Source organism: Sebastes umbrosus, chromosome 24, assembly GCF_015220745.1.
Source record: "Sebastes umbrosus isolate fSebUmb1 chromosome 24, fSebUmb1.pri, whole genome shotgun sequence".
NCBI classification, from domain to species: Eukaryota; Metazoa; Chordata; class Actinopteri; order Perciformes; family Sebastidae; genus Sebastes; species Sebastes umbrosus.
Genome location: NC_051292.1, coordinates 7,830,329 through 7,848,817, shown reverse-complemented (window position 1 = coordinate 7,848,817; position 18,489 = coordinate 7,830,329). Strand labels below are relative to the sequence as shown.

Genomic DNA, 18,489 nt, shown 5'->3' with positions numbered 1-18,489 from the left:
TAGAAAACAAAGCCAGAAACATTCTTTTGACACTGTGGCCATAGTCCCGAACACAACATTTAGAAAACGGTACACAATGGCTATTGCTTTGGTATATGTTCTAATGAATTATAGAGTAATGGATCAAACATCCATCTACTCCCATGTGCCATTGTGCAATTGCCTTGACTAAACTGATGGGGGAAGGGAGGCATGGGAGAACCAGAACCAGGACTGCGTGGGTCAGACTTTCTAGTGGGACTCTGGCACTTGGAATCACTACCGTTTTTGTCCACAGGGACTGCCAATATCAACACAAATTTAAAGTTCCTCGTAGTAGCTTTAAATGAAAGATCACGTACTTGAGTCAAACAAACCTCAAGGTCACTGCGTTCTGTTCCGGTATCGTGTTAGACACTTCCCATTGTCTGAGTGTAAGTTGCAAGCTGTTAAGAGGCCGCTAAATGATCCGATGACAAGATATTCAAGTGCACTCAAAGTCAGGCAAGGATTTAATATCTTCAGCAGGGTTTTGATTGCACTCTGAGATCATTTATTAATCTAAAATTACTTTTAGCTAAATTAGTTCTGAAAGAAAATACAAACTGGTGCTTTTTTATGAAAGTTTCCAAATACTGATATCTTGGGATAGGCCTAGATCTCACTGACAAATAAAGTCAAACTAAAGCTTAGTCTGTGCTTTAGAAACAGAGGATGTTGAAATCCCATTACGCCTATGAAGCAAAATGTAAGTGCACTTTTTGTTGACTTGCTATGTCATTTGTTTGTCATTTGTTATAGTGAGTGAAGAGATCGTCTAAGGTCATGTAGCCACCTAAGCAATTCATGGAGTACAACAAAGCCTTGCATAGCAGCATTAACTGGAATAATGTGTCTGACGCTTTGGGCACCATGCGGCGTCGCTGCAAAAGGTTATCTGGGAGATCATGGTGGGTGATGGAAGGCTCTGCGGACTCTGTCAAACAGCAAGCTGTGAATGGTGCCATAAATACACTGTTTATCATTATGAATGTGGAAGAAAATGGGACTTGACAGACGGTGCAGCAAACAAGATATGACAAAGCAAAGTGATTGGACTTTTTGGAAAATAAAAGTCACAGACTATTTGGACTCTTTGAAAACACATGCCCACTTATTCATTTTTATATGCTAAACATATGTCAGTTTTTTTGTGTCCCTGGCCAATCAAAATACAATGCATATAGACTACAGACAAAAATACCATCACTTATGACCCACTAGAAGTGTGTGTAGGTGTTTATATTTGCAGATATTTGCATCTGCGTAAATGTGCTACACTCAGAGCTAGTGACATAGAAAAAAAGTGACTGTTTATTTTATTGATTCTTTGGACAATGATACAATATTGCCAACATCATATAGTCTGCCACGATACAATTTTGATTTGATTCAATATAGGGGCCTACGATCGATAAGAGACAATATCATATTCCCATTTAACACAATCAGTTACATTTATATCTTCTGATTCTGATCATTTTATGGGCTACTTTGGGATTTATACATCATCATTACATACTTATAGATACACATATATACTGTATATATATATAAAAATACAAACCCGAGCATGCCCGAGCATCAATGATATTGGATCGTTGATCACTGAATCTATATATCGATCCGGATCGATGGATTGTTACACCCCTAACTTTGAATGTTGTGTTTACAAACCACAACCAACCGATTTAATGTATATATATCCATATATTTGGAATACAGATGTGCATGTTGCAATGTTTGCTGGGAAAGACGCCGGGCTTCATTCATGAGAGTGACAATGAAGCTGTGACGCCCATCATGCATATATTTTTTTCCACAAATACACTATAGACTAGATCCAAACAGTACAAAGCTTATCTAATTTTCTGAGACTGAACATAGTCTGACAAGAGGGCGTAACATATCTACGAGCAAAAGCAATAACATCATCACAGGGATATACTGTAAGTGCTGCTGCAGATGCTGACACAAATTCGATTAAAGAACACTTTAAAAGCTCGACAGGTTCCAGTTCCTGCCACCCTCGTCTCATCACAGCGCTGCAATACTAAATTACTTTTGTCAAATTGTCAAGGAATCAGCTATCCGTGGACCCGCTAGTAAAAGAAAAATACAAAAACAATGTGAGCCCTGTGTCTCAGAATGCACGAGGAGGACTCAACTGGACAAAGACAAATCAGAAGCCACAGTCACAGAGTGGAGACATTGTGGTCCAACGCCTCGGTAATGTGCGGATGTTGGGTTTTGTTGAGACTTCGTCTGGCTGTGATGAAACAGGTCGTGACCGTAGGCTGTCCCTTCGGACTCTAAGAGCTTGTTGATTCAATCTCCATCAAAGTGACTCCGCAGGCGCTGCGGAGTGCTGATCCCTGCCTGGCATTTAGTGGTCGGCCTCTAAAAAATGCTCCAATTCATGAACGTAGGCTTTCACCTAATTCAGTGGATCATAACGTTTGAGTCATCTGATTCAAAGTGTCAAACGCTGACTGCCTGGGCATGAAGATACTGGAGTGGCATCAACACATAAATGGCCTTGCCAAGCATCGGGGTGAGAGGAGGATTGAAAAACTCAGAAAAATACAGATGAAATAATATAATATATTATAATATAATAAATTGACCATGTTAACCACATGAATGAATACAATCAGGTCAGCATGTGATCTGATGAATGAAAGAGCCCGACGGGGGGAAAAAAAAAATGAATGGCTGTTCATTCACAGATGTGCTCGTATCCAATCTGTGAATGAGAGAAAAGCTGGTCTGATATCACACAGTGGCAAATATGAGTGTGTGTGTGGTGGTTGGGGATCAACATGTTTAGCGATAAACCTTTTAACTGCACTCACGTGAGACACTCTGGGATTTCTTCACATTAAAAATATCTATATAATCTGGTAAAAATAATCTTCCTTGCTCACATCCAACTCATAATTTATGAGATAGCGGCTGGATGAATGGTATCTTCCATGCGGAGAGCTGTGAGGTACAGCTGTGGAGGGTGGGTGTTAGCCCCTCATTGAGGCAAGAACAAGTAGAGGCGAATGGGGGCATGGGGACCTGCGAAGCGAGGTGTTTGAGCCGGAGCGAGTTGGGGGAGGGAGCTGTCAGACTGTTTACTGTCTGTTTGTGGTAATACCATCACATAATGGCAACGTGTGTGGGCTTAATCCATAGATCCAACATCAGAGTGACCTATATTTATTCATTGGCACCGTGCCTGCAAACCGTGGCTGTGAAATGGATTTCATAAGTACAAGCTGAGGTTAAACTGGTTCGTATATGTGAGTGATATTGGATATCATAAAATATTGCATAACAGACAGTTTCATGGCTGACGTGGTTGATATGTCCACAGCAGTCTGTATAACTTGCAATAAATTATTTTATTTTCTTTGCCAATTTTTGAGTGTGTGAAATAGGGCTGTCAATCGATATTTAATCGCTATTAATTGCATAATTGTCAGTTCAAAACGTACCCTAAAGGGAGATTTGTCAAGTATATAATACTCTTATCAACATATGAGTGGGCAAATATGCTTGTTTTATGTAAATGTATGTATATATTTATTATTGGAAATCAATTAACAACACAAAACAATGACAAATATTGTCCAGAAACCCTCACAGGTACTGCATTTAGCATAAAAAATATGCTCAAATCATAACATGGCAAACTGCAGCCCAACATGCAACAACAGCTGTCAGTGTGTCAGTGTGCTGACTTGACTATGACTTGCCCCAAAACTGCATGTGATTATCATAAAGTGGGCATGTCTGTAAAGGGGAGTACCCATAGAACCCATTTCATTCACATATCTTGAGGTCAGAGGTCAAGGGACCTCTTTGAAAATGGTCTTGCCCATTTTTCCTCGCCAAAATTGAACGCAAGTTTGGAGCGTTATTATTTAGCCTCCTTCCTCACAAGCTAGTGTGACATGGTTGGTACCAAGAATTGCAAGTTGCGTTATTGCGTTAAAGAAATTAGTGGCGTTAAAACAAATTTATGTTAACTTCAGTCTAAAAATGTCAGCATCAAGTCTCAAACGCCCATATTGGTTTTCAAAATCCAAATTAGACGCAACATGGCACAAACTGAGAGGACATTAATTACAATGTAGTACAACTACAATTCAGAGAACTTCACTTCAGATGTTAAATGATTTGCGTTGAATTTTATTCTGAAGACATAAACATCTTGATAATGACATCACTTAACTTGTCGGGATGACCTCTGGGAAATTGATGTCAAGATCTGTACCTGTAAAGAATGACCTATCAGGAAGGCACTGGAAAGGGGATAACCACTGATGGAATGGGTTATTGATCCGAGTGACACTGTTCAAAATAAAGTGCAACGTTTCATTTTGAATGCTCACGTTCAAGTTGACTCATTTCAAAGTGGAATGATGATGATAATGTAATTACGTTTAGGCAGCAGAAATGTATTGACTGTCAATAAATCAATAAGTAGTAATAAATCACCATTACTTTGGTCGTGACTGAAATATCTCAACAACTATTAAACCCCCTTACTTTTCATCTAGTGCCAGGTCAACATTTTACTTTGTCCAATACCTGGTTTATGACCAAATTAATGCAAAACCAATTACAATCCCATCAGTCTCAGCCCTTTCTTGTGTTTAATAATAATTAGCAAACATTAGCATACTAACACCCTTAATTAAGTTAACATAGTGAACAATGTACCTGCTTAACATTAGTATTAGGGCTGTCAAAGATAACGCAATAACGCTTTAACAAAGATTGGTTTTAACGGCACTAATTTCTTTAACGTATTAACGCAATCGATCTTTCAGAGGTTCTAGCAGTTCAGTTTGAAAGCAAGAGTGACTCACGTCATATGAAACTAGAAAATCCATTGGTACCATGTCATACTAAGGACAAAAATAACGCTCCAAACTTGCGCTAAATTTTGGCAAGGGAAAACTTGGCCAGTAGGAATTCATTTCAAATAGGCTGCAGTCTAAAAAAAATTGTGTCACTTTTCACAGCATTTGACATTATTCTGCATTACATGATGTGTATGAGATTCTGTTGTTCCTGGAGAAGTCAGTATGGCTCTGCAGCAGCATCACCGAGTCAATTTCCCCCTGCATTAGGTGCACTTGACTCCGATTCTGCTTTTGATGGCAGTCTGAGGATTGTGTCGCTGGTTCCCAGTATTTCTGTTCTCGAGCTTCGAGCCCCATTGGCAGACATGCCAGGATCAATTTGAGAGTTGCAATGATATATCATGGCTCTTTCAACGGTTGCCAGGGCAACACTATGCTGTAATACACCGACTTTTTTTTTTTTTTATAGGAATGGCAAAGTGAGGGTGTGACAGACAGGAGGAAATTCATCTATATAGTTCAAAAAATGTGCATGTGGTGACAGTGAGGTGTGTTAAAACGTGACTGGAAAAGTACAGCAGGGGTATGTGTCGACTTTACATCCCTCCGCTGTGACTGTTTCAGAGCACCCAGGTTTCTAATGGCAACAAGCAAGCAGAGTTACTACAAATCTTCTTGTAAATGACCAATCTGTAACTCTTCTTGCTGGCAGCCTGGAGAAGCCATTGAAGGAACTCATTATAAATGAGATCCACTGTGAGGCATGGACACGGAGGAAATCGAAGCCGATGCTACAACACAAATCTGTCCGTGTCACTTAGATTGAGAGTGGGGGGGGGCTTGCTCATTACACTCCTTTCTCTCAGGCTCATGAGAACGGATGAGAGCGAGCTGGAGAGACTTATACAAAGTCACACACCATTTGCCGAGCAAACTCTTTTATTCATGTGATCCTTTATGGGTTTTGAGCATTACAATCCAATTTATGTATCTGTGTAGTATTGCACAGTACACCGATACCAGAAAGGTATCGCGACACCCTGCTGTTAAAAATGGTATGATATCCCGTTTTATTAGTACTAGCACTTTAAGAATGACAGTGTTTTAATACAAGCCGTGAGTTGCGTCCTTGTGTGTGTGCAGCGTTCTGCTTTAAAGGCACTTATAACTCTGCTGCTGGTGACATTGGACTAAGGCCGGGTACACCCTGGACAGGTCGCCAGACTATCACAGGGCTGACACATAGAGACAGACAACCATTCACGCTCACATTCACACCTACGAGCAATTTAGAGTCAACAATTAACCTAACCTGCATGTCATTGTGGGGGAAACCGGAGCACCCGGAGAAAACCCAAGCTTAATTTTTGATTAATAAAAAAATAATTTTAAGTTCCATGATCTGTCATCTATTTTCTATAACTTTTCCTTTATTATTGCCGTGGTATCATTTCAGTATCGGTATCGAGATATTTAGGCAGGGTATCGTATCAAAGTCAGAATTTTGGTATCGTGACAACACTCATCTGCATAGTCCTAAAGAGGTAGAAGACAGACGGAGGGTGTTGGAGACAGAACTAGGGCCATCCATAATTGAAGCTGCTAGTTCCCACAATGGAACAAGCTACCTGATATTCAGCTGCACCTGATTTCTCTCTCTCTCTCTCTCTCTCTCTCTCTCTCTCTCTCTGACACCTTCACTTATTCTCTCTTTCCTGCTCACTCACTTCATCGCTCACAGTCACACACACTTAGTTTAAGGTGAACGCTCCTTCCTACACTCCCTCTGCCTCATTCATGTGCCTAATTGTGTTTTTGTGTTGCCCCCCTCTCTCTCTCTCCCTTCATGCATATGTCTTTCACAAGCTGTCCACTGTGTGCTCTCAGGCGTTTGGATCTAGAATTGGTTTTTACACAGCATGTTTTCTATTCCAGAGTCAGACCATCAAACCGCTTCAGGCAAATAACCCGAATCATATCATCATCACTCATCGTGTCTGGCGTCCTCTGAGGCTACGGAGCCTCATTGACTTGTTACTTGTTATTCTTGAGAGCAGGTCACGCATCTCGGTGGGGTTGCATCGGCAGCATCTCCACTGCAACAATATGAAATGTCCATCATAAAGACATCTTAGAGCAACTTAAAATGTAATAAAATACCACCATGTGTTTGTAACAGTTTTGTCTAATATCTAAAATTCAATGTTCAAAGCTCAAAGCTGGTTTAGTTCCAAGTTTCCACTTGGAGTTTCCATCATTTTGAACTATGTGGCAGCCTAAGTAACTTAAAGAAGTTTTTCACCGCTGTTACGATGGTCCTTTCATACAACTGGGCTGTCTATGCAGTAGAAAGGTGCAAATATTTTTAGTGCAGAGATGGTGATACACACACACACAGCTTCCATTCACAAGATGGGTATCAATAAAGTAGAAAAAGTCATCAAATTAAGTACTTTATTGGTGTCTGTATCACTTTAAAGGTGTTAAACAGGTCTGTAGTCAAGTCCAACTTAATTGTCCAAGACCAGATCCAGTCGAGTCCGAGTCAAGTCCAAGTCCTAAGGCAGTCGAGTCCAAGTCAAGACTGAGTACAGAGCAAATCAAGTCCTGTTCAAGACCACAATAGGCAATAGTGTCTTTCCAATGCTAATATAGTGGTTAAGGACTAAGGATGGACAGAAATAATCCATCTATCAACAATATTGATCCATCTTTTAATATCAAACGGAAATATATATACGGGAAACACTGTTAGAATCACCCAACGTTGAGATGACTGAGTGTTAACCTGGACAAACATGCACTAAAAGCACGCTCGGATTACAACACACAGAGAGTGACTTCATTCTCTGCTCAGGTAGACATTACTCCTCTATATCTTTACATAGACAATAATTGTTTGCTGCTGTATTAATGCTCTGGATATTGTTTAAAGCACCTTTTAGGGTACTGGTATTGAAGTACAGAACACGTTTTAACTGATTAGTTGACTAAGTCAAGCAAAAAATGCCAATGCAGATTCCCTTACATGAAGACCTTTGGGGGTTTAAGCTTGAAGAAAGATATTTGCAAGAAATCAGGAAACTTGTGGTTCGCATTTTACAACATTAGACAAAACTGTGGAGAAAATAACATCTCGGTCCTGAGAGTATTCCTGTAGTTTAGTTGAGAAGATGGCATATCTGAAGTTTCTGCATTTATATGAGACATTTTAAAAGGCGCCGGAAAAAAAACCTCTCTAATATCACTGAGCATCACTGAAGCACAACTTTCACCTATTTATAGCATGACATTTTCAGTCTCATTTGCTATTTGCAAGTGAAAGCTTTTACCATGCACCGAGCTTATGGATTTCTTGCTACACCAAGGCCCCTGAGAGTCGGCTCTTTAGCTGGGAACGCGATACACTGTGATTATTCTATTTGAATCACTGAATGGAGAGGCAGATAGAGCAACTGTTGCTGAGTAAATATGTGCTGCTTTGGTTAGAACGGTTTATTTTTACTCAGTGATTTTTGAAGCCGTCATTAAGGCAAGGAGGTTTAAATGCTTAATCTCTAACTTGGGCCATTTATTTGCAGCGCTGAATGCATTCATTAACAAATAAAAGACCGTAGATGAGGACTGTAGTGTTAGTTGTAACTGCAGTGTATTGTTCAATAGTCTTTAAATATACAGTATGGGGCTGTGCATTTTTGGCCAGCTACTGCTTTATCATTTGTTTTAGATGACAAGAAATCATGTCATCTTGCAAATCCAATTTCCCACTACTTTACTGTCTAATTACACTGTGAAGCATTAGCGTTTAAATGGACCGTGTGGCTAATTTTACAAAACCCTGCCAGAGGAAAACAAACCCAAATCCAAAATCTTGGCAACATTCCACCATGTACTGTAAGGCCACATAATGGAGGGACTTTGTCAATGGCTAATTGAATGGAAAATGATTATGTTTTAGGTCCGTTCTCATCTGCAATTTGAACAAATGATTGCTCTAAATGACGGCCCCTCAGTAATTTGGGGATTTTTAATGACGTTTTTGGCTCCAGCCTGCTGTGTTTCTGAATGGGGCAATGCATCAAAGAAACTGATCTCCCCTCACTGTGGGGCCTGTTAGTCCATCAGTTACTCCATCAGCTGTGACCATTCCCAATAAGAGCCTGTTTAAATACTCTAGGCCCCTTGCAACTCGCCTACTTCCTCCCTTCACACCCACCTTATCTTAACCTTTAACCTTAGCCCCCTCCCAAGATTGGACATTCTGCAACCAACACCATAGAAAAACATTTTTACTGTATTAATTTAGATATTTTCCAAAGTAAAAGTCCCTAGAAGTGTGTGATTCAACTTTTTCTCATAGTCTAGTGTTAAAAAAGCTACCAAAAATTGCAATAAATCGTAATATCGAATCGCAAGATTTAAAAATGTCAATACATATCAAATTGGCAACTTGATAGTTTCGAATCGGGAGATAGGTGTATCGTCCCAACCCGAGTTAATACTGACGAGTATTATGCATTGTTGTGATGTTTCGATGGAAGAACAATCCCCTCATCACTTTTATTACTGCCACTTGGTCACTGTAAGATTTTAAGATGCAAACTTGTTGTGTGTTATTGTGTTTAGTGTGTGTAGTTTTATATGCCAGTGCCAAAGACAAATTTCCATTTTATGCAAATCTAATGGTCAATAAAGTAATCTGAATCTGAATTATGATGGTTATTTGAAATGGTTTTACAGCTGGGTTTTGCCACTACATTATGACCAATGTAGTATCCTCTTGTTCTCTCACATAGGCACAGGTTTGTTTGGTCCATTGGTTGCAAATGGAATAACTAAAATGCATAAATTATGGGATGATGACATCAAAGAGCAACGCAAAATAGCACTAGTGCGTCACTCGCTATCTTCCCAGGTGCAGACTGAGTTGAGAAGAGGCACTGTTTAGAAAATGTGTCTAGGTTAATAAAAATCCAAATGACAAAGAATTTGAGAATAGCTGGCCTGCTTTTGTGCAGTACACAGCTCATCTAAATGTCAAGCACAGGAGGTTTGGAAACTTTTGCCACTTTAATGACAGCTACTCCTCCTTTAGAGGTCATGGAGATATGAGCACTGGAAGGCAAAAGGACCAGTGGTTCTGTGAAGGCACAAATCAGAAAGCATTAACAATGTGCCAGAGATTGTGCTGACGAGCAGAATCTCCTTCACGGACTGTAAAGGACAGCGGGCGATGCGTTTATGCGGACCCCGGGTCACAGGATTAAAAAGAAGATTGCCTCGCAGAAACCCCAATGGTCCACTAGGAGGAGAGCAATCAGCTTGCCGCAATGACATTTCCCCTGGAATTCCAATACGGGAGACAATAGAGATAGGGACTGAGAGCTGTGTGTATGTGGTGGATAGGGGGAGGACAGAAGTAGTTACATCTAAGATAAAACTATTTCTGAAATGGCTGCAATCTGAAATCCTTTATTTTTAGTCTTAATTTGGTCCATTCTAGTGTTGTCAAAAATATCAAACTATCGATACTGAATGTTTGAAACGGTTTCAACACTCATTTTCTGCAGTACTGAGCTGTGCTTTCTGCTTTCTCTTCTCTCTCTCAGCATCGAACATGGTATGAAATATCGATATTTTCCAAAGAATTGTACCCTTTCACAGTGTTTTTTCAGTTCATGAAAGTTATTTATAACCTTTTTGGTCGCCTGAAAATGTCTTATTCAGAGTTCGGTTGTACTTTGCTCCACCCATTCGTGTCACTTCTGGTTAAAAAAAAAAAAACGACATGGCGACAGCCAAATACCAAGATGGCGATGGCCAAAATGCCGAACTCGAGGCTTCAGAAAGGCAGTCCACAAACCAATGGGTGATGTCACGGTGAATACGTCCACTTCTTATATACAGTATCTGTTCCTGCTTCATTGATTTGAATGTCCGTTCTACTATGGGTTACACATACTAGAAATAGTGTTTTTAGAGTTTTAAAGATACATAACACTTCATTTTCCCTGTATTACACGTTTTGAACTATGGAAAGGTAAAATCATGATCTACAGTATGATTAATTGTACAGCCATACTTGCTTATTATAAAAAAGGAGACTTATTGGAGCAGTCTACCTTGCAGAAACAGGTGTATGACCTTCCCTAGAGAAGCTCTGAGTCAGGTGAGAGGAAAACACTGAGGTAATTAGAGGCACAGCATTCAAAATGGTAATGAGGCCTTTTCTCCCCGACCGTTGCAGGGTCCGACTGTCAGAAGTCCTCCAGCTCTTTTTATCCAAGTCTCCTGTGGGCCAGCCGGTGGAGGGAGGGCATTCGGCCGCCATTGATTTCCCCTCCCCAATGCACCGGTTTTGAAGATCAATGCAACATGAAGGTATTTGTGTCCTCATTAGTCCTGTTTGCTCGGCGGATCGATGCAGATTGAGCCCCCAGCTCGGCTTGGCTGACAATGCGGCGGCCTAGAGAGGCATCCGAGCTGTTACGGTCATGTTTAAAAAACTTAAATCCTTTACCTTGCCAATAGCGCGGTATAATAATACCCCATTATGAGCGAATGTCCCCCATTCAAAACTTAACTTAACTAAAAGTGTCAAAGCAGAAAAACGTACTCAAGTAACAAAAGTGAAAGTACATCACTCATCCTGAAGCTTAGTTCCCCTGAGGCTGTTGTTTGGTTACGTGTCTTATAGCCTTCAAAGATCTGTGTTTGGTTAATTAGTTCAACAAATATTCCCACATGGTTTCTACATAACGTTGTCTTGTGGTAATGCAATACTGTTCACTAATGAGTGCTCACTCAATTTTAAACATACCTCCTCAGAAAAACATCTACAGAATGTTCCTTGAAGATGTTTGTAACTAGGCAATGTTCTGGTAAGCTTACAAGAATGCTGTAGGAACCACAATGTTTTATCACTGGGAATGTCACGAAAACAGTACCAAGTCGATGCCAAAATTCTGAAAATGTGACGGGACTTTGGGCAGCACAGTCCTGGCTAATAAAAAACGAAGCTAGGAGTTAATGTACAGAAGTTGCATTGAGTTATACTATGATGTGTTCAAACTCTATTCAGTAAAATGAGTTCTGGGCAAAGTAATAATGAAGTTCTAAATAATAACATTATCATGATGTGCAAACGGTAATAAAAGGAGTGTATGATTAAGTACATTGGATTTCCAGGTTGTTTTTTTTACCGTGGTATCGAATTTTGTATTGAGAATCGTGGCATTTCATTGGTATTTGTATCGACAATGAAATTTGAATTTCCTTGGGGAAAATGTGTTTTAAAAATGTTCTACTATTGTTAGAAAATTGCCAGAAAACTTCTGCAACCAAATACGAGTTCAATAAATCTGATCAGGTAAATGGAGTGTACTAAAAAGTAGAACTTTTCCATCTGAAATGTAGTGGAGTGTAAAACCATAAAGTTGTACAAGATAGAACTTTGGAGTAAATGTTCTCTTCCCTGGGTGTGAAATCTGTGACAAACATAAAATAAGACATGCTGCAACTCCAGGGGGCAGGATCTCATCTCTAGCACTGGAAAGCACAGGGATATTGCAGTATTTATGATACTGACTTTAACTTCTTAGGATGATTATCAAAGTTCAGTTAAGACAACACAAAACAAGGATATGGGTTGCATATCGACTCCAACCACTGCACTCAAAAAATTAGCTGTCATCTCCACTCGGCCTCTTCCCTCAAGCATTTTTTCAGTAACTTCATGTCACTCTTTCAACCTTTGACCTCACACATCTATGTCTCCAAGGATACTATCATTTGTCACTGATCTCTCTCTCCGGGGTTTCTTAAACCTGCCTGAGAATGAATTAATTACACAACCACAACACACATGTCGTCAATCTTTAAAGACCACAACATCATCACTGATCCAAAGCTCCTATCTCACATCAAATGTCAGAACAAATCCCCGTGATAGCATCTTGTTTCATTATCTATGAGAACATCCATCCGTTTGTAAGCAGAGATACAATTTAACTCTTTCTTCAGATCAGGCGCTTTATGTTTCTCCTGCCAACGCTTAGCTGGTGAGAACAGGCCTAACAGTTTATTCTGTAATCATTGCTCAATATTTGAAAAACATATATGGGATGTTACGTGGAAGGGTTTCCGAAGGTTAACAGAGTTTTTACAAGGGCTGTGTATTGGCAAGAATATGACGATACGATATGTATCACGATACAGGGGCAACAATTCAATATATGCGATATTATAAGCAAGGCAATATATCGCGATTTTTAAAAAATCTAGTTTTAGGAAAACTATTATAGTAAGACACACCACCATAAGTACAAAATCTGTGTGAAATATGTGAAATGGCTACTATGGGGAGTAACATCATTACACATTACATTACAATAATTGGACTCATTGGATCCACAAGAGTCTCAGCTTTCCAGTCTTACCCAATTTATGCACATCCTAGAATGTTTATTAATATTAAGAATAATATATTTTATTTATATAGAGCTTTTCAAGAAACTCAAAGACATTTTACACAGATAAAATGATCATAAAATAAGGACATCATAAAAATATAAAATACAAAACATAGAGACGGGGTGGTATTCATTGATACAAAAAGTATAATTTATTGTTGTTTCAGCTAACTTCTGCAACATAACATAACTCACACACGGCAGTATTAACAATCATTGAGGATCAAAGACCATAAAGCCTAATGGCAACATACAGCAAACAATAACACCAGACAAGTATGATCCCCACGTAGGTCTTATAAAACTATTAATCCTTATTTGCGCCATAGTGGAACATTATGCAAGGAGGCTTAATCATCTAAATACATACGTATGTCATTGTCAGAGGTCACCACATGACCTCTGCCCCAAACCAGCACAGCTGATGCGACTGGTTTAAACTTTCACTCCGGGGCTTGCCTCGTAACTCATCAAAACAACACCAGCTGTCATGCCGAGTCATGATCTGCATGAAGTATTCATAAGCAGCATATGCACGCCGGCAGATTATGCAAAATATGGGAGGGCTATAGAGATAGGTTTGTAGCTGAATGAATGCAGAGTGACATCTGTGTATACTGCACAGCAACTACTACCAAAGAACGTACACCGATCAGCCATAACATTGGGAAAGCATGGGGCACCCTGACCGGTCTGCGATGCACTGTGTGTTCTGACACCTTTCTATCGGAACCAGCATTAACCTTTTTTCAGCAATTTGAGCTAGAGTAGCTCTTCTATTGGATCGGACAACACGGGCCAGCCTTCCTTGGACCACTTTTGGTAGATCCTGACCACATAAGACCAGGAACATCCCACAAGAGCTGCAGTTTTGGAGATGCTCTGACGCAGTCGTCTAGCCATCACAATTTGGCCCTTGTCAAAGTCGCTCACATCCTTACGCTGGCCCATTTTTTCTGCTTCCAACACAAATTTATAGTTCAAAATCTTCACTTGCTGTTTAATATATCCCACCCACTGCCAGGTGCCATAGTAACAAGATAATCAATGTAATTCACTTCACCTGTCAGTGGTCTTAATGTTATGGCTGATCGGTGTATATTGCTAAGAAGTCAATTGTTCGTTCCATTGCAGCGTCAGCGCCCAGCAGCAGAGCAATGCTTCACATTCGTCTTTAGGGAGGTGAGCTACATCCTTCCCAGGGTGCCTTACCCAGCGCAGGCTAATGAACATCTCTCCCAGCCACCCAGCGCTTGCATTACTTCAAAAACTGGACTTCACAGCAGAGGAAACCTTCACAGCTGCTCTTCCCCCTCCCTCAGGCTTCTAAATGGGTGCACTCAGTGATTTGCTGCTGCAAAATGCTCCAGATAGAGCCGAACTAAAAATTACCCACCGTGCACCTAGGGTGAGTGTAAAAGTCACCTTTTCACACATTTATCCTGCGTATCTCGCATTAACACTGCAGGTGAGTGACATTTTACAATGAAACCACTGCAACAGTGTCATATCGTGCACCGTACACGCCGGCCGAGCCACTCACCATCCTTGCGGTGGTAGGTGATCTCCACCTTGCGCTCCTCCGAGCCCAGCAGCGCCTGGGCCACCTGGGCCTGCGAGTGCCGCGTGGTGAACTCGCCGTGAAGGAAGTCGCACGTGCACGGCCTCTGCATGACGTCCGGCCGGGAGAAGCCCGTCATCTCGCAGAAGCCGTCATTACAGTAGATGATAGCGCAGTTCTGCACCCGGGCATTGGCTATGACGAATTTCTTATCTGTAAAGGAGACATTGAGTGAGGAAGACCAATTTACTCTAATGAATAACTTGATATTAAGCATGTGGACATGAATACCTTGAAACATTAATGACAGAAATTTCACAAAATATAAATACAGGTAGGTGGGTGTAATCTGTTTAGGCCTCCAGCATTGTGTGCAGCAACACAGCACTGCAAATAATCTGTGATTTAATTTGGGCAATGCAGGTATTTTTGGGATATGAATTATTATTAAATCCCTTATTCCTTGTTTCTCACATCAGCTTTTACTGTAATTAATCACTTGATATTAAACATGTGGGTATATACATGAATAACCGCTCAATTTAGAGGCAACAATGAACCTAACCTGCATGTCTTTGGACTGTGGGGGGAAACCGGAGCACCCGGAGAAAACCCGCGTTAACACGGGGAGAACATGCAAACTCCACACAGCATTAACATTACTGAAAGAATATGTAAAAATTAATTCATTTCACAAAAATCATAAATACAGGGTAGGTGGGTGTAATCCGTTTAAATGGGATTATCCTCCATTATATTCCTTAGTATGGGCGCTCAGCTGTTAAAGTGAATTAAAGAACTTCCTAAGCGGGTTGGATCTCCCCTTTACAGACATGCCTACTTTATGAAAATTATGTATTTGAATATTTATGCATACTGGGGTTCCTAAACAGTCACTGTAAAGCTGAGACTCTTGTGGATCCAATGAGCCCAACTGTATTCATGTGTGATGATGTTAGTCCCCATAGGAGACATTTCATTGTATTGAGACAATTTTTGGAAACTTGACCTCACTATGAAATGACCTGTGGTGACCTCTAGGATAATCACAGCCCCGTGAAGCTTTACAGCCACAAACTAGAGACCTAGAGCATTCAGAGGATGGATGGCTTTCCTAGCTAGATTGACAATAAGGGGGTTTCTGAGCAGTTTACACAACAGAAGTGCTCGCCATCCAACCACAGAAAAAATGCAATTCTTGCAAAAATCTCCCAAATGTCAAACATTTTTGATACCAAATCACAGCATGGCTTTTTCTATGGTGTTCCTCAAGGTCTTGGTGTCTTAATGTGGTATTTTGGAGGGATTATTGATCTTTTTTTTTTATCAATTCTCGAGTGGTAAAAAAATGGTTAAATTTAGTACCAAATCTATGTAGCAAATGCAATCAACCAAAGAAATTGCTGCAACAACTTATGAGACGTAACAGATCATGGGGATGACCATCATATACTTCTATCATAATGTTCAATACACTTTTTACAATTCATTTTAATTCATTAATTCATGTTTCTTTCTGATTTATGACTAGAACAACTTGACACACAGTGCTGAGCTGCATCTCAAATTAATCTTCAGGTTAATACAAAAATATAAATAAATAAAGAGGCAAATTTAAAACAGCAATATAAATTTAAGTCACATTTTTATCAATTAATTAATGGCTATATTTATTTTTAATTAGATTTTTTGCTACATTTAATGTAATTTTTTTTTTATAACTTGACAATATACACCAATTATAGGTGCAAACTACAATTTCCGCTGGAGCAGCAAGATAAGATAGCAGGATAATTAACTTAAAATTACTTTGACATATGCAAAATGCACTGGGAAATAGAATTGTAGCCTTTTCTGCATCATAAGCCTTGTTATAATAAAAGAAGGCCGATTATGAGGATAGAATAGAATAGAAAGCTTTATTGTCATTGTATTAAATACAACAAGATTCACAGTTGCCTCTTCTGGTCAGTGCTTTAAAACAAATACTTGACAAGACTAAATGAGGCAGGTAAAACATATAACAGGTAAAACACACACACAGTTATAAAGCAAATAAAACAGGTAAAGTAGATGTAATAAATAAAAATAAACAGAAGTGTTACACTAGAAGTATAAAATATAAAAAAATAGATGTAATGTAAACAGAGGTAATTGCACTTGTAAAATAGGTAAAGTAGATGTAATAAATAAAATGTACTTATATTGCATCGAGGATGTATTGCACAGACAAATGTATTTCAGGATGCAGCAGGACAGACATAAAAGAAAAATAAATGCAAATGAAAAAAAAAAGAATTAATAATAAAAATAAATACACAAATAAATGAAAGGGAAGGGAAATTAAACAGAAGAGTAAATAAATAAGGGAATTACTACAAAGATAAATAAATAAAGCGGCAAATTAAAACAGAAATATAAATTTATGTCACATTTTATCAATTAATTTATTTTTAATTTTATTTTTTGCTACATTTAATGACATATTTATTCATTTATTTAGTCATTTATTTTTTAAACTTGACCATCATATACTTCTATCATAATGTTCTAAACCCTTATACACTTTTACAATTCATTTTAATTCATTAATTTATTTCTAGGTCTATTATGGGTCTCAGAGGGTTAAAGCTTGATTATTGCCTGTTTTTTTAGTTTTTTTTTTAGAAGAATGGGAGGAAAGCCACACATTTTCAGGTGTAATTTTCATGGCATAAATGATTAGCTTTATTATAGGCATCCAGCATCAAATAATCTATGTTTAATAAGGGCAATGCAGGTTCTCATATGCAGGTGTAAACTACAATTTCCACTGGAGCAGGAGACAGACCTTTTTAAAGCAAGATAAGAAAGCAGGATAAATAACTTGAAAATTACTTTCATGGACCTCTGACATATGCAAATGCACTGGGAAATAGAATTGTAGCCTTATCTGCATCATACGCCTTGTTATAATAAAAAAAAAAGGCCGATTAAATTATTGTTCTGAGGATGCAGCAGGAGACACAAAAGACAGGCTGCACAACACAACGCACCCACACACAGAGATAGAGATGTACTCACTTTGTCCTTCGAATTTCCTTATAATTACTCCCAAAAAAGTGTTTTGTGGCGCAACATGACCCCTCCGGACAGGCATGGTTATAATAAAGATGATAATAAAAAAAAAGGTGTCCAAATAAGAGCATGTAAGAGGGGCTCCCCTGTTTTCTTTGTCACCAGTCAGTCATCTCTCTCCTCTCTCCTTTCTCTTATTTTATCTCCCTGGTTGAGTGCATCGCAGAGGCTTCTTCTCAGCGCTCCTCGCCGACGTGAAGCTGAACAGAAAGCACATTTCAACCCTGTCCGTCGCTCCTCGAAAGCACCGTGAGTGAGTGGACGGAGAGGGGTGCTATTGTTGTGAAACCGGAGGACTGACGTGTCGGTGAGGCCAATGGCTGAGAGGCTGAGAGAGGCTGGAGAGGAGAGAAACCCACATGGATGCGTAGACAAAGCGGCAGACAGCAGAGAGAGAGAGAGAAAGAGAGATGGTGGAGCTGGAGGCAGGGTTGCCAGGTAACGGAGTAGCTATAGTAAC

The 18,489-nt window shown here is 39.5% G+C and overlaps 1 protein-coding gene across 6 annotated transcripts in view; it reads right to left on the bottom strand.

Annotated features, from left to right (window-relative positions):
* kcnh7 (potassium channel, voltage gated eag related subfamily H, member 7) overlaps positions 1 to 18,460 on the bottom strand; it is a 69,667-nt gene extending 51,207 nt beyond the window's left edge. For all 6 annotated transcript variants that reach the window (XM_037762497.1, XM_037762498.1, XM_037762500.1 and 3 more), the window contains exons 1-2: positions 17,976 to 18,460; positions 14,895 to 15,125 (exon numbers count right to left, since the gene is read on the bottom strand). In XM_037762497.1, coding sequence (XP_037618425.1) covers positions 14,895 to 15,125; positions 17,976 to 18,051 — 307 coding nt within the window. In that variant the 5' untranslated portion in view covers positions 18,052 to 18,460. The remainder of the gene's footprint in view (positions 1 to 14,894; positions 15,126 to 17,975) is intronic.
* Between the last annotated feature and the right edge of the window lie 29 nt (positions 18,461 to 18,489).